Below are 16,631 nucleotides of genomic sequence, written 5' to 3'. Positions count from 1 at the left end.
CTTGAAAATAATATATAAATATATAAATGAAGAGTTCAGATGCAAAAGCCTCTAAGTGCCATTTTAAATTTTCTTCTAGAATGATCATTTTTATCAATCTTGTATATTTAAGTTCTGTAATTTCCCTTAAAGGATTAGTTCACCCTAGTGATCGACCGATATATCGGTCGGCCGATAAATCGGGCCGATATTTGCGGGTTTGACATGTATCGGCATCGGCCGATACGCGGCTGCTGCGTTCGCCGATAGTTTTTTTCCCGGCATTAATTACAGACAGGCGTCCACAGGCAGCTCTGTGTTGCTGGAGACGCTGCAGTTCACGTGCAGCCCATGCACTGCCCCTCCCACACTAGCAGAGTGCTGGAAACCTCTTCAAGACAGCGGTTAGTTTTAAAATTTCAAAGCATCTTTTTAACTGTTTGACTTAGCTGAAATACACTTTGAAAGTGGAAACACGTTGCTCTATATGTGCGTGCAACTATAGCTAAGCAAGTTTGTGGGTCCAAATGGAAAACGCGAATGCCTCATCTATAAAACTGCTTGTCATTGTATTTAGGGAGCTGCAAATAGCTAAGTTTGAGGCTATCCATATGCATATGGCAGATGTTACAAACACTGGTCATAGGATTAAATAATGCCGACGTTGTTCGGTGATTCCGTGATATTTGTGGGAGTTTTATTCAGCGACCACCTGGCTGACGTTTGGACGTGTGCTCGTAAAAGAAGCGACGCGGTTGTGACACGCACGCGATGCAGCGCGCTCGTTTGTTCCATAGACAGTATATAAACGGTTTGTCCCATAGACAGTATAAACGGTTTGTCCAGGCGCTCCTATGCCGTGGTGAGATGAAAACATCAAAACTTTTCAGAATGCCGCAAGCGCACGCAGGTCATGTGACAAAAAACAACTGACCTTTCCATGACAACGTCGAAAGCTCGGCCGAACAGCGGATCATAGCTGGACAGGGCGGGTTTTTATTTCTCATCTCCATAAATATATGTAGTCGTAAAGGGCTGGAAATAAATTAATCCTTACTTCCTCGTCATCATGGAGAGAGCAGTTCATGTTTGCATAGCAACCGCTTGTAAGACGCAAGCGCTTGTAGAAGCGGCGCGGCCGTGCTTTCCACACGTTTTAGACGCGATCCCTAATTCATAATAAACTTAGAATCTATTTGGTTTAAAATCGTTTTTGTTTTGTTTAAAATGGAGATCACGATTACATAGATCAGGCAACTACACAGAATAACATGTTCCAGTCAAATTATTTTATTATGCTTAAATATTTATTTTCAGAATTTATTTTCAGAATTTGAATTATGCTTAAATATGTATTTTCAGTATTTTCAGCACTGAACTTTTTTTTCTGTTCTAACTCACATGTTTTTAATATTTGTCAAATATAGTTTTTTTTTTAAGTTCAATAAATGTTCCTTTCTTAATTGAGACTTGTAACAGTTGTTATCATTATATATTATATACGTGTCATTTTTATGATGTAAACTGAGTGAGCAAAAGCAGTATCGGCTCCAAATATCGGCCCAAGAAAATCGGCAACCCGTATCGGTCATCGGCTAAGGCTGATGAAAAAAAAATCGGTATCGGCATCGGCACTAAAAAATCCATATCGGTCGATCCCTAGTTCACCCCAAAATTAAAATGTCCTAATAATTTACTCACCCTAATGCCATCCAAGATATCCATGTCTTTCTTTCCTCAGTGGGAGAGAAGTTATGTTTTTTGAGGAAAACATTTCTGGATTTTTCTTCTAACAATGGACTTCATTGGTCACCATTGTTTTTAAGTCCAAATCAATGCAGTTTCAAAAGTCTTTGAAGTGTTTAAACGGGCTGTACGCGATCACAGCTGAAGAAGAGGTTGTTATCTAGCGAAACGATAGGTCATTTAAATAAATAAAAAAACGAATTTATAGACTTTTTACCTTCAATAGTTCAGATTGAGCTGATCAACAAACGGACAGCCCACTAAGCAAAATGATGTCCAAAAGACGTCTTTTCAACGTCCGATTTTTATGACAAAGATCTGTCGATTTGTTGGTCCACTGAGCCAGAATGAAAGTTTTTATGACGTCTTTTTTTGACGTGTTCTGCACGTCCAATATAGACGTTCATCGAACCTTCGTACAAGTTTAAACACTAGTTCACATGTGGGCATTGTGGACATATTTCAACATCATTTATGGTCTCATTTAGACATAATTACTTTGACTATTTCTGTCAGATGATCTTAGTGAGAATAAACAGAGGTTTAGATGTTGATATTTGTTTCATTTCATCAGTGTTTGCTTTAGTTGGGCTCTTGGTGCCCTTTCTTTTTACTTTAACTTTTCTTTGGCTGCTGTAACAGTGTGTTTGTGTAACACAATTGTTGTGGCAGAGAAAGCCTAGAAAAAGTTTGAATTGTTATCAGCTCAATGTTGATGATGACATAATCATCACAAAATGGGCATTTAATATTGTGTTTAAAGTTTTGTGCTTATATTTGGGATTAATAACCACCAACCTTGTGGACCTGCAATATTGGTGCCAAAAGCATTACAATTATCACTTATTTGAAGGTGTATAAATAGCATGTGCACATGATGTTTTGAGCAAGTGTATCTATATAAAGTGTAGCAATATATAGTCACACACAGACATCAAGATTTTGCATATGATTCACAACAACGGTGACAATAAAAAAAAAAAAAAGCTTCATCCTGCAATGCATGATTGGTAGCTTTCATAGTACAAAACTCATCCTTAATTCCCAAGCTTTTTTGTTTTGATTGTCACTGTTGTTGTGATTCATAGGCAACCTGTAACCCATGTTTTTCCAACTCGTAACTGGAAGTACATCGATCTAGAACGAGTTCACGGGTGGGAAGTCACAGGTTTGACTGCCGTTCCAGTGCACTTTCACGGGTATAAGGTTGGAAAAACACGGATTACAGGTTGCCTGGAACGCGGCATTACTGTGAGTGTGTCGTACAGGTCAGAGTTCGTGGACTTGAGCTCAAGAGCTGTAGTGTCTTCATTGGGATCAGAGATCTACAGGAGAGACAGAAGAGAGACACACACATTGTGAGTTCATGTTTTAACCCTCTGATGGTCTTCGTTTGGAGTGACACTCGTGGTCTCCAGACAATAACATGTAAGTTTGTTACAGAATAATGTATATATATTTTTTTTTTTTAACAAATGTCATTTTACTCTGTTAATTAATGTGTTTACTCCACATTTGTGGAGGATTTATGATATATTTAAAATTTATATAAATAAATAAATACATGTTTTTTTTTTAAGTAGGTTTTTATACAAAAACAGCTTTTTATGTAAAATTCACTTTATAAAAGACCCAAATTTCTAAATTTCATTTATGGAGATTTTTTTTTGTATAAAAACCTATTTATTTGTTTATTTTTTTTAAAAATTTTTACATTTATTTATATAAATGTAAAATATATCATAAATCCTCCAAAGACTGCACAGATGTGGAGTAAATACATTAATAAACAGAGTAAAATTACATTTGTAAAAAAACAAAAAACAAACTATTATTCTGTTACAAAATGACATGTTATTTCCTGGGGTCTCTGGATCTTTTTCATTTAACATAAAAACAGATATCATTACAATTTATTTATTTATATATTTTTTTAGATCTAGAAAGGGTTGAGAGCCGTACAAAGTTTCATGCCATTTGGACAAAGAACAAATTTTTTTTTTTAAATGTAATGTTTCGAGCAGTGGTTCCCAAACCTGTCCTGGAGGACCACCAACACTGCACGTTTTCTTTTTCTCCCTAGTCAAACACACCTGATTCAACTCATCAGCTCATTATCACATGGGTTAATGAGCTGATGAGTTGAATAAGGTGTGTTTGACTAGGGAGAAAAAGAAAACGTGCAGTGTTGGTGGTCCTCCAGGACAGGTTTGGGAACCACTGGTTTAGAGGATCTTGATGGAAATCAGTTTTACTGGATCTAGAACTGAAGAATCGGGTGTTTGGTCACGAGACTCGTGTGTTTTATACTCTTAATATCTGTGTACGGCTCATAGCGGCTGTAGGAAACATCTCTGCATGCAGGAAAACACTGTGAATAATTGAGATCATCTCACCTCCTTCATAGCAGATCATCTGTTCATCCTTTTAGTAAGAAGAAAGAAGAATAAACAACACATTTAACGCCACAAATAACTGCAATTTCAGGATTCAAACAGAGATGGCGACAAAGAGGCAAAGCTTACGCACTACCGCTTTAAATGCAACACTTAACCTAAATGTAATACAGTAATTCTTCATATATACAGAAGTAGATTTTTTAAATGAACGTCTTACCAAATGTACATCACAAAAGCCCCTGATGCTCCACCGAGTAAAACACCAACACAAGCAGCAACAGTTACAGACGAGAAACATCTGACTGCTGAAATACAGACAAAACACACACCAATGTTTAACAGGACTAGATCAGACAAAATATAATGACAGATAAGGAAGTATGTGGTTAAAATACAGAATATGATTCATACAACTCACACATGACGTTTAAAGTCACAGCATCAGAGTATTTCTCTCCATGTTCATTGATGGACTTGCACTTGTATTCTCCACTGTCATCAGAGCTGATCTTTGAGATGTTGTAGATTCTTCCAGATCCTACAATCGTTCCTCCTTTAAACCAGCTGAAGTTCCGAGCAGGAGGGTTTGAGTCACTGATGCAGTTCAGAGTCACTGAATCTCCCTCCACTATAACACCACATGGACTGATGGACACTGAGACGCTCCTGGGAGGATCTGTAAAGACAAAAAGTGTAAAATGACATGCAGTGAGACAAATCATTGCACAAATAATCTTCCAGAACTGGTTAAAAATAAAGGCAGACTTACACATGATATTCACATTCACAGCAGCAGAAGTCTGAGATCCATGATTGTTTCTAGCAGAGCAATGATAGTCTCCGCTGGCCTCAGACTGAATATTACTGATGCTGTAGGTTTCACCAGATTGTAAAATATTCGTTCTTCCTTTAATCCAGCTGATTTCTGCAGGAGGGTTTGAGTCACTGATGCAGTTCAGAGTCACTGAATCTCCCTCCACTATTACACCAGATGGACTGATGGACACTGAGACGTTCCTGGGTGAGTCTAACACAGACAAAAATTAAAATTGATAATACATTTTACAGATTGATGAATTTAAAGTTTTTGAACAATATGCAGTTGATCATATACACATATAAACACATCCTCCTGTAGGATGTGAGGGAAGGTTGCAAGGAAAGAAAATGAAGACGGAGGAATCGAGGGAAAGTTTGTGGGTGCTTCTCAATACTCAAATTGATGCTACTTATTTTCCTCGCTCCTCCGTCCTCCAGCCTGTGACCCAGAATCTGATCAAACTCAGCATCTTGAAGGACATCTCAATTCTCTCCATTCACTTCACGTCACAATCATTTTTATTTATGCTTTACCTTTGCAGTTTAAATTAATTATGTATCAAACATATCAACAGGGCTTATTGCTTTATCTTTATTATGTATGAATTTCGTAAATAACCAAACTTTAACAACATAAGGGCACAAACACTGTGTCTTCCTAGCCTGACTACGTCAGACTTCATACTTCCGGTCAATTTCAGTTCGCTTCTGTACTCAGTCTGAGATAGCGACCTATCTCCCAGTTTCTCCTATCTCCCGGCCTCAAAACAGCCGGCCAATCAACGAACAGAGGACGGGCTGAGAGCCGTGACGTAGACGCTAAGCACAGAGTTTAAGATTGTAGTTTAGGTTAGGGAAATCGAAAACGACCGCGGATATGGAGACACAAGATGCAATTCGCTCTGTTACTGGACCTATTTCAAACCTAGCATTGTAGTGTTTAACCCACCTCGGTGACACTGCTCCGTGATGGCAAGCCCATGGCCTTCCTCTGCTTTTTTATGGTCCTTGGAGTTTTAGAGGGTGTATCTCGGTCTCTTTTATCTGTCGAGCTTGAACTGGCACCCTTTTAACAGGTCAGTGTGTCCTTTCTTTTCCAGTCCTTAAATATTGCCATGTCATGCTGTAATCTTGCAATTAAGTTGCAGCATTTCCGACAGACTCGAGATGAACAAAGAACTGTGTTTAACAGAACTAACGTTAATCCTAACTTTGACAGTTGGCTGCAAATATTTTCTTGTTTCTCTCTACTGTCAAATATTAGTTTAGAGGCCCTGATACCGTGGATGCGTAGATTTACTTCACATAATCTACAAAAGTCATTCACAGCCATGTTCACTCCGGTATTTTGCGCGATGGTTTTGTTTTTGCATCATACAGTACATGTGTTTACAGTGGAAGTTCGATGCGGCTGAGCCAGCGCATAACATATGTCATAACCAAACGTTATGTGATTGGCTTACGGGTATCCAATGATTTTAAACTTCAGACAAGCCAAATATGAAAACTACAATCTCTGAACGCTTTCAAATGCTATATAGTTGGTCAAGATTACTTCAGTTAGACTAAGATATTATTGTTATAAATGTATAATGGCAAGTGTCCCACGGGTGTTGGGGAGAGGCATATCCAATAGTGGTTAAAACATTTTTAGAAATCATAAATGCAGATATTTAGTCTTAGCAATGTGTGAAAAGTATTGATATGAAAAGTTAATTATTTGTACCTGATTGTTAACCTGAAAACTTTTTTTTTTTTTTTAATAGTGTCATTTTTGGGGAATTGAATACAATTATGGTCAGTTTGACCTGGACCAGAAAGTGCATGAGGGTTAAAGAGAGAAAGTCAATCTGTACTCACACATGACATTGAGCTGAACATCAGGAGAGATGTGAGTGTGTCCGTCTACAGCACAGCTATATCTGCCTGAATCCTCTCTTCTGACTGGATTGAGGGAGAGTTTGTTACTGAATTTATTCTCAGTTAATATCTTCAGTGAGTTTCTGTACCAGATGAATGTTGCTCTGTCAGTCAGAGCGCAGCTGCTTTTACATGTCAGATTGACTGAATCTCCCTCTGTCACTCTCTCAGGAGACTCCACCTGAAGATCTGAACACAACACACACATTATATCTAGTGCTGCTGTCATACACTGATTATTATTCAACATAATGCACAGAACAAGAGATAAACCTCATCAAAGTCACCTGTGACAGTAAGAGTCAATCCTGGATTACCAGTCCATTTCACATCAGGTTTATCGGTGATGATTCTGAAATAGTACATGTCTGAATCCTTCAGTGTCACATGACTCAGTCTGACGGTGCAGTTCAGCTGTTCATCTCCCAGATACTGAAGCCTCTGACTGTATTCAGGGTCATTAGACAGATCTGGAGGCTCGACATCCCTTAGTATTGGGCCTTTTGTCCAGAACACTTTCATGATCTTATATCCAGTAGGGTATGTATAAGTGCAGTTCATTATCACTGTTGAGTCCTTTAGTGCACAGATGTGTGAAGGACTGTAACTCACACGCCAATTATCACTAGAAACCCCTGAAACACAGAATTTATCAAGATGAAAATGTTGTTTTATCAGTTAAATTGAGCTTGTGGAGAAGGCCCTTTGCAGCACACCTCTTGAACGTGGTAGAGTCTGTGATGGGGAATACATTTTATTTTTTTTTAAATGTAATTTAAATTTGGTGTGTGTGTGTGTGTGTGTGTGGGGGGGGGGGGTGCCCCCCTGCCCCCCTGCCCCCCTGCCCCCCTGCCCCCCTGGGGTTTAGTGGGTCACCATTGTGCTGAAGAGTAGAGTAGCGATGTGTGGTGTCCTGTTATTCAGTGCAATACTTGCTGAGATCACTAGGGGGGGAGTAGGTTAAAGAGGGAAATATCAATAGGAGAGGGGTAGAAAAAGAAGGATGAATACGAGGTATGTAGGTGTTAAGAGAATGAGCAATAAATAACCATGTAACCCGTTCACCTGCTGTGGTTTGGCTTCGTATTGATACCTAAAACACTACAAATTGGCGACGAGGCGACCCACTATTGCTGCAAAGATGGCATCGTCTGCACCATTTCCTAACTTCTTCTTTCCTGCTCCGGGCGACTCCCGCGATCCCTTTCAAGACATGGGAGCGGATGTTCCAGAATTATCTACTAGTGATCGACTTTGAAGGACAAGAATGGTCGGAAGCCAGGAAAAGAGCCCTTCTATTACATTGCCTGGGCACGGAGGGGCAGATAATATTCTACACGTTACCAGAAACGGTTGATACAATGGCCGCTGCTATTACTGCTTTACATGCTCATTTTACACCCAAGTTGAATGTGGTTATGGAGAGACACACATTCCGGAAAAGAACTCAACAAGCTGGTGAGTCTATAATCCAGTATGTTGCTGCACTGAGAGAACTTTCGTTTACGTGTGACTTTACAAATGCAGATGATATGATTTGTGACCAGCTGGTGGAAAGCGTCACTAATTTCTTTAATAATAAAGAAATGCAAAAGTACATGGACGCAGCGCTGGGGGATCTAAAAATAGAACCGCCGGCACGCGCTCCACTGCTTCATTCACATGGCCTCGGACAGTGACTTCACGCACCTGCTTTCGCTGCGGATCAGATAAACGTGCTCTAACTGTGCATTAAAGGAAATGAAATCCTGCTACAACCTCTGCATCTTGCTCTTCAGAACCAGTGTTACAGCTTTCTACTCAAGTGGACTCACCCTCAGTTGGCTGTGTTGCAGGGTTTATGCATAAAGTCAAAGTGTCAGATTCAGCCGTGCCAGTTAGACAGAAATTACGATGCCTTCCCTTTTCTGTGAGAAAAGCCGTGTCCGCTGAGTTGGATAGACTACTTTCTGCTGGAGTTATAGAGCGAATTGACGCATCTCCATGGGTGTCACCAATTGTGGTTACAATGAAAAAGACTGGTGGCATACGAATGTGTGTAGATCTCAGGGAACCGAATAAGGCTGTAATAATAGATAGTTACCCCTGCCTCACATCGAGGAATTATTGAATGCTTTAGCTGGATCTACAATCTTCTCCACAATCGATCTGGAGAGTGCATATCATCAAGTCCCTTTACATCCTGAGAGCCGTGATTTAACAGCGTTTATCACGCATGAAGGACTGTTCCGGTTTTGCAAGGTACCGTACGGTTTGGCTTCAGCACCGACGGTATTCCAAAAGATGATGGAGTGCATACTCAAAGGTGTACCAAATGTGCAGAACTATCTTGATGACAGTTCTACACTCTAGCGGCATTTCTGCCACTAGAGTGTAGAACTGAGAAAAATGACTCTAAAGATTTTTAGTTGTCCCGCCAAATTAATTATGGGTAGGACACTGGAAATCTGGCAAATAGATGTTTTAGTAATGGAAATTATATACATAAAAAAATCTTGAGCTCAAACTTGACCTTTGACCACTATTTTAAAGTAACTGTACTCTGCCTTTGTATTGTCAGCAAAAAGTGAGAAGTCATGCCAAGGCAAAAGGCAGTAACTTCCACATTATCAATATTTGGTTGATGATCACCATTAACAAAATCATTATAGTAACACCTTTATAAAATCTAGTGATCATGGCATTTATTTTGTATGATTTACAATTATTTGTAGCCATCAACTTATTGCTACCCTGTGCTTTGGTTGCATTCTGATGGCATTATTAATACATTTGACATGACAAAATACCTCCATAGATATATTAGTCCAGCTTTGGCTCGACTGCGTTTAGGGCGGGGCTAAAGGCGCCGGCAAAGTTTTGACACTCTGCCAGCTAGATGCATGAGTGTTTCAACCAGGTCCAGTACCTGAACTGAGTGAGGCGAGGCTTTAATTCTTGGTTGTATTCATCTGATACGGAAATGTGTAACGTTTTTCTGTCAACTCTGCATAATCCTTCGCGATCGATATCACACGTTTGTCGATGGAGCGGGTTCAGACCATACTAAATGTTCTGACCGCAATTGTGCAGGACAAAGCTCTGAGGACTCTGGTAGCTAGCATTATTTGATAGAACACCGGCACAGTAACTTCATATTGACGCCCGGCTAAACAAAGGCAGAGTACCATAACTTAATTTGAGCGATCCAAAACAAAGCCAAAGAGTGGTAACTGATGTTACGGTGTTCTGCCTTTGTTTCTCATGGGCTTTTGGAAGTTACTGTTAGGACAACTTATTGTAAATGAAATAGTCACAGATAATAGCTTCGATGTTCTTTGCCTTACTGAAACCTGGGTTAAACCAAATGATTATTTCGGTCTAAATGAGTCTACTCCATCTGGATACTCCTATAAGCATGAGCCCCGTCTGATTGGTCGTGGCGGCGGTGTTGCAACAATCTATAGAGATATTCTCAATGTTACTCAGAAAACGGGTTATAAGTTTATCGTTTGAAGTACTTGTACTAAATGTTACGCTCTTAGATGTTAGGAAAAAATCCCTATTATCTCTAGCCTTGGCTACCGTATATAGACCGCCTGGGCCTTACGCTGATTTCCTAAAAGAGTTTGCAGATTTTCTCTCAGATCTATTGGTCAATGTCGATAAAGCATTAATTGTTGGAGATTTTAAGATCAATAAATTCGAGGCTTTTGGTCATACCTAGGATATTCAGATCGACCAAAGGAGGGAGATCATTTTCACATTTAGCTCCAAAACTCTGGAATAGCCTTCCTGATACTGTTCGTTGCTCAGACTCGCTCTCCCAGTTTAAAACTAGATTAAAGACGCATCTTTTCGGCCAGGCATTCATATAATATTTTTAATCTTACAGTTCAAACTACAATCCGGCCTCTAGTTCATAAATGCCAGAGGAGAACTGGCCCCCGACTGAGCCTGGGTTCTCCCAAGGTTTTTTTTTTCTCCATTAGGTCACCTGATGGAGTTTTAGGACACCATTAGGTCACTTGATGGAGTTTTTCGGTTCCTTGCCACTGTTGCCTTTGGCTTGCTCAGTTGGGGATATTTTGGGGATATTTTATTTTATTTTATCAATCAATAAATTCCACTAGAAACAAACCTTGTTGTATTATTTTAATTGAATACTGTGAAGCTGCTTTGATACAGTCTGTATTGTGAAAAGTGCTATACAAATATACTTGACTTGACAACTCATTATTTTCTCGAAAAAACAACGGAATTGATTCAAGATACTCATCCACATGATAAAGGAGGTCTTGAATGTGCCAAAAATATAAATAACTCATTTTAGACCAAAAACGAAGTTATACGGTCTTTTGCCTTTGCACGGCAGATTTGCTTTGGACGCACAGCAGCGGAACACAATGTTGCGCTGAACATAGTACTGAGCCGACTAAAGGAGGCGGGGTTACGGTTGAATGAACAAAAGTGTCAAATTAGGCAAAAGAGCCTGCGTTTTTTGGGACACTTCGTTACAGCACAAGGAGTTCAGCCAGATACTGAGCACTTACAGGCAATCGTACAAGCTCCAGGTCCTAATGATGTGCCAGCCCTACAATCGTTCCTGGGTATGCTCTCATGGTATAATACATTTATACCCAGTTATGCTACCGTAGTTGAACCCTTACGTGCATGCATCCACCAAGAGGGACCATTTCAGTGGAGTGAGGAAACGGAGAACTGCTTTGTCACTGTGAAGCAATTGTTGGTTGCAAGTCCAGCAACATTGTACGACCCTAATTTACCATCCATAATCTCTGCAGGTGCATCAGATTACGGTCTTGGTGCAGTGTTCACCCAGATTCACCCAGATAACATTCGTTTTTGCCTCCAGATCCTTAACTCAGACTGAGAGGAAGTATGCAACAGTGGAGAAAGAGGCTTTGGCATGCGTGTGGGCGGTGGAAAAATGGAGGACCTATCTTTGGGGGCGTAAGTTTACTCTACGAATGGACCATCAAGCTTTAACCCTCTGGGGTCCTGGATTTTCTTCACATTGTAGCACACTAAACTTAAATTACTCCGTCATTTATGGTCATACAGAAAAAAGAAATATGAAAAAAGAATCTGTGAGATTTTGTACACAGCAAACTCCCCAGTGTTAAATTAACACTCCTCGGTGTACATATAGGTTCAACTACAGAGTGTTAAAAATTAACACTGAAGCAGTGTTGAAGTTAATGAGATAATTAAGTGATGATTGGCCATTAGTGGTGACACCTAATGTTAATAAGAATCATTGAAGGAAAGAGAAACAACAAGAACAGAAAAAAGAGAAACACAAGAACTGACTTCGAGCCATTACACATTATTGCACTTAATATTACCCGTTGGACTTTATTTCTGTCATACATCTACACACGTTCTTATTTAGATTTAACAGAAGTTTAGACGCTAATGTTTTATGGAATATTTCTTTTCAGGTTACCATTATGGTGATCAGTGTTTGGTTTAGTTGGACTCTTGACCCTTTCCTTTTTAACGTTAGTTTTTATCTGGCTGCTCCAAATCTGTGTTTATAAAGCACATTTGTTGTGGTAAGAGAAACTATGACCTGGACTGTGTTTCCCGAAAGCATCGCAAGCCTAATTTGATTGTGCAGACCTTTTGTTGCAATTGTTCTACGATCAAGTTAGGCTTAAAATGCTTTTGGAAAATGAAGCCCAGGCCATGATGGTTATGCTTAGGTGATGAAGTTACAATCCTGTAGTGTCCTGATTCACTGAACTAGCATTATTAACTTATTATACAAATTATTTATTCATATACATTACAGTAATTAATTCCAGCAGTGCTTTGAAATATCTGAAATTTTTAAATCACACACAAACATCAAAGAATCTACATATGAATCTCAACAATGGTGACAATCACACAAATGCTTCATGTTGCAGTGCATGATGGGAGCCACCAATCAAAATGCATCCCTGGCTGACATCATGCATTGCATACATTTTTGCCTTACCAGGTAGGAAAACGTTTGAAGTTATTTTTGCCACTCTATTGTTATATGAACAATGCTTGGAAAGATTTCAGACAAAAAAGAAAGAAGCTGCTTGTTTTCAAAAGATTGAATTGATCCCCTTGGCTGAGAGAGAGCTCAGAACTGTGACTGTGATGATGTATTCAGAGAGGATCAAAATTGAAAATATTTCCACATGGCTCTCATTGCACTGCACAGTCACAAAATCCTTTCAAGTTAAAGACGAAGACGGATTTAAGACTGGAGCATCCAAATACCAGGTTCGTCTGAGAACTAATGAAAAAGGAGAGCTCCTCCATCTGCCGTCTGTTATCCAATTAGGCACCATTAGAGGCTTTGTGTTCTATAATGGCCAACCTAAGGAGTGTAGGAAATGTGGATCACTGAACCATCTAGCAGCCCAATGTGAATCGTTTTTTTGTAGAAATTGCAAAAATCATGGGCATCTTTCAAAAAACTGCCCAGTACCTACGAAGTGCAATCTGTGTGGTGCAGATAATCATAGATTTCAAAATTGTCCATCTGCATATGCAAATAAAGCTCGACATCAACCAGTGACTACTTGGAAAGAGGAGATTAATCCTCCGTAAGTAACTGAAATGGGTGACCATATCCTTAGCAAACAACACTTCTCAGTAGCCAATACAACAAAGGAACAGGACGAAGATGCTTCTTTGAGAACCCTCTCCCTTCCAAGTTCCGGCAAAGAAGATTTTGGACTATCAGGGAAAGAAAACGTTGAAGGAAATGGCGAAAACACTGTTCCGCAAGAGCAAGAGTTCCATCTGGAAATGAATTCACCTAAATCACTTGTAAATTTTCCTCTTTTGGGTTCTTCCACTCCTGCACAGAAACCCCAGTCCTTCAATGGAAATATACTACTTGATGCTTTGGCGACTCTTTCCTGCATCCTTTCCACTTCTTTCGGATTCCTCTTCATCTGGCGATCCTATGGTAGAAGGAAGAGATTCCTATCCATTGTCCAATGTACCATCGGGAATCCAAGATCAAGAGGACTTAAGTTGGGCATCCATGTCATCCAATTCGACCCCTTTCCTTGACTCTAACGAAATGACTACCCTTTCTTGTACTATGCAAATGAACAAACAGCCGCTTCCTATAAGAACGGGAACGCATGACAAAAAGAAAAAGAGGAAAAGGCCGAAAAGTATAACGGAACAGCTCTCTGCCCATCCTTCCCCCTTTCCCTCTATGGCCCCCCTATCGGTATCAACTATCAACACAAGAGGCATTATGGATCCAGTGAAATGCAATTCTGTGTTTTCTTATCTACATAATGCAGGTCACGATATTTGCTTACTTCAGGAGTGTAATATACGTTTTAAACTAGATTACAAACAACTAGAGGACAGATGGGCATATGGTCAGTCAATATGGTCTGGAGATAACAATAACAAATCTTCGGGTGTTGCAATCCTTTTTAACGGTTAATGCCTTAAAAGTTCTTAAAACGTGTCGTCAAAAGTAGGAAATCTTAACAATCCCCTAAATTATATGATTCATCCAACGTTTACATTTCTGCTGCCAACCCTGTTTGCCCTTCAACTCTGCTTCGTGTATTCGCAAAACGGTCCATCTACAAAATCACAGCAGAGAATTTATCTTCGTTGGGGAAATTCGAGACTAATATTAGTAAACTTGTCTCTTTTGATGAAGAGACTCATTGCCAGTCACTGCTTAAAGTAAAATAGGGCTGCCCACTCTCACGCATTCACCGTGAGACTCACGCAATTGTCACTTTTCGCACGCTCTCACGCCACACATCCATTTTCTCACGCAACTAACCAAAATGTATATTCCTCATAAATAATATCGACCAATCAGTGTTTTTCAACCGCACAAAGGTCAATATAACAGCTGGAGAACAATTGTCACATATTTACCTCAGGAAAGCCATTTAATGACTATGATAGGCTATATAGCACGTTCTTTTGGCTAGAAAAAGAGTTATGGAGAGTATTTTGCTAATTATGTGTAGGCCTACTATATTACATATTTATTATATTTTTTTACTTATATCATTAAACACAGTTGTTGTTATGATAAAAAAAATGCATTATATTTAATATTTTTTTTTTTTTTATTACATTTTTACTGTCGACGGTGGGCCTCTCTTCCAAGCAATTTACTAGCGTTGCCATAGGAACGCTTCGGCTTTTGCCACCCGGAATAACGTCTATTACTGTTGTGACGTCATGGTGAATTGTCGTATTGACAGCGTGAAACATATGATCTGTCTACGGCCATTTGTTCTGAGATGAAGCGAATATATTTGTGCGGGAATTTCTCGCACTATAAAAGCTAACCTTGCGGGAATGGTTTAAATTATGGACAATCCCCATATTCCTGCACCGAAATTCAAGCCCTGAAATGGCAGTGGGATGTGTAACTCTAGCATATGGCACATATACCACAAATACGGGTAAATCTCCATACTCTGGTGCACTGGAGGGAGCATCCGAGTGGTTTCCACAGTAGTACCTTGACAGACTGTAGAAAATTCTGATGGAATCACGTCCTCATGTTCTGATATCAAAGATATGCGAAGTGCAAATTGTATGAAGTTCAACTGCCTTTGCAATATTTCGCATTTATATTGTTTGTATATATTTTATAGTTATAAGATGATTTGATATAATTGTATTGATTAGTTTGTTAAATACACATACTTGGTCTGTTTGATTATTGTATTATATTTAATACAATATCTCTTCAGTTTAAACCATAAATGCATGCTGTCCACTCAAGTGGACATCTGAAGATCTTTAAAATCTGTAAGATCTGTAAAATGAAAAATAAAAAATAAAATCTTGTTTTCCATGCCCTCAGCGCAATAAAAACACATAGGAAAAAAATCCTGACTGAGGTTATCATAATTCATGTATGAAAGGGTTAAATAAATCAGACATATATGGAAATGAAAATGAAACACTTTGAATATGATATAAGTAATATTGCGTTGATCAGTGACTATTGAGTGAAGTGTTGCTGTAACAGTCACTCACCGTGAATTATGATCAGAAAGATCAGAGAAAGAGGAGGAGCCATTCTGACTGACGTCACCATAGCAACACCTACAACAACCAATAAACAATCAGTTACAGTACCTACAATGAATATGATGTAAACGTCTATCTCTATATAATAACATATGTAAAGGATCATAAGTTTTTCATATTTTTAACATTTAGAAAAGCATTCAGATCAGCATGAAATAATGCAACTTTAACAAACTTATTCTAAAAACTGACAAAGCAAAGAAAAATTCAAAACAATGTAATAAAGACTCAAGCCAAGAAATGCAGAGGCATCGACCTGGAAAATCTGGAACAATTACACAATAGCGGTGAGAACAATTCAACACTATAAACTCCTGAACATAATTCAGTGACATCATCAGCCGCTTCTAATGAGTGAAAAATTAATCCACTGAGAACTATTTTAACAATATTACTTTACTGTAAATTAGCTATGTTACCTTATCCATGTGTGTGTTCCTTCTGTTTTCTTGTGTGAAACTGAGAGTAAACAGAGCTCTGCAGGAAAAGCCCTGATTTACAGAAAAAAGGGGGTGGGGCATCCTTGAGCAAGTGACCGGAGGGAGAACAGGGACAGGACAGACAGGAGGCTGAGGAGGAGACCACGGCGGTGCCGGCTGAGCTCATTCTCAAAACACATTCTGCACTGTAATGCACATGTCATCCATGCTGGTAAACACAAGTGGCATTAATCAAATACAAATA

The 16,631-nt window shown here is 39.2% G+C and overlaps 1 protein-coding gene across 1 annotated transcript; it reads right to left on the bottom strand.

Moving 5' to 3' along the window:
* Positions 1–2,060: 2,060 nt before the first annotated feature.
* On the bottom strand, positions 2,061–16,408 carry LOC311283693 (B-cell receptor CD22-like). Its single transcript, XM_084398279.1, has 9 exons — positions 16,367–16,408; positions 15,894–15,962; positions 7,151–7,498; positions 6,804–7,052; positions 4,894–5,151; positions 4,543–4,800; positions 4,342–4,429; positions 4,122–4,149; positions 2,061–3,050 (listed from the first exon to the last, which is right to left on the bottom strand). Exons 2-8 carry the CDS (start codon positions 15,952–15,954, stop codon positions 4,137–4,139), a joined length of 1,275 nt encoding a protein of 424 aa, XP_084254405.1. The 5' UTR covers positions 15,955–15,962; positions 16,367–16,408; the 3' UTR covers positions 2,061–3,050; positions 4,122–4,136.
* Between the last annotated feature and the right edge of the window lie 223 nt (positions 16,409–16,631).

This window comes from Rutilus rutilus (genome assembly GCF_951802725.1).
Source record: "Rutilus rutilus genome assembly, chromosome: 2".
NCBI classification, from domain to species: domain Eukaryota; kingdom Metazoa; phylum Chordata; class Actinopteri; order Cypriniformes; family Leuciscidae; genus Rutilus; species Rutilus rutilus.
The sequence above is the reverse complement of the archived record's forward strand: the minus strand, read 5'-3'. Positions and strand labels throughout refer to the sequence as shown.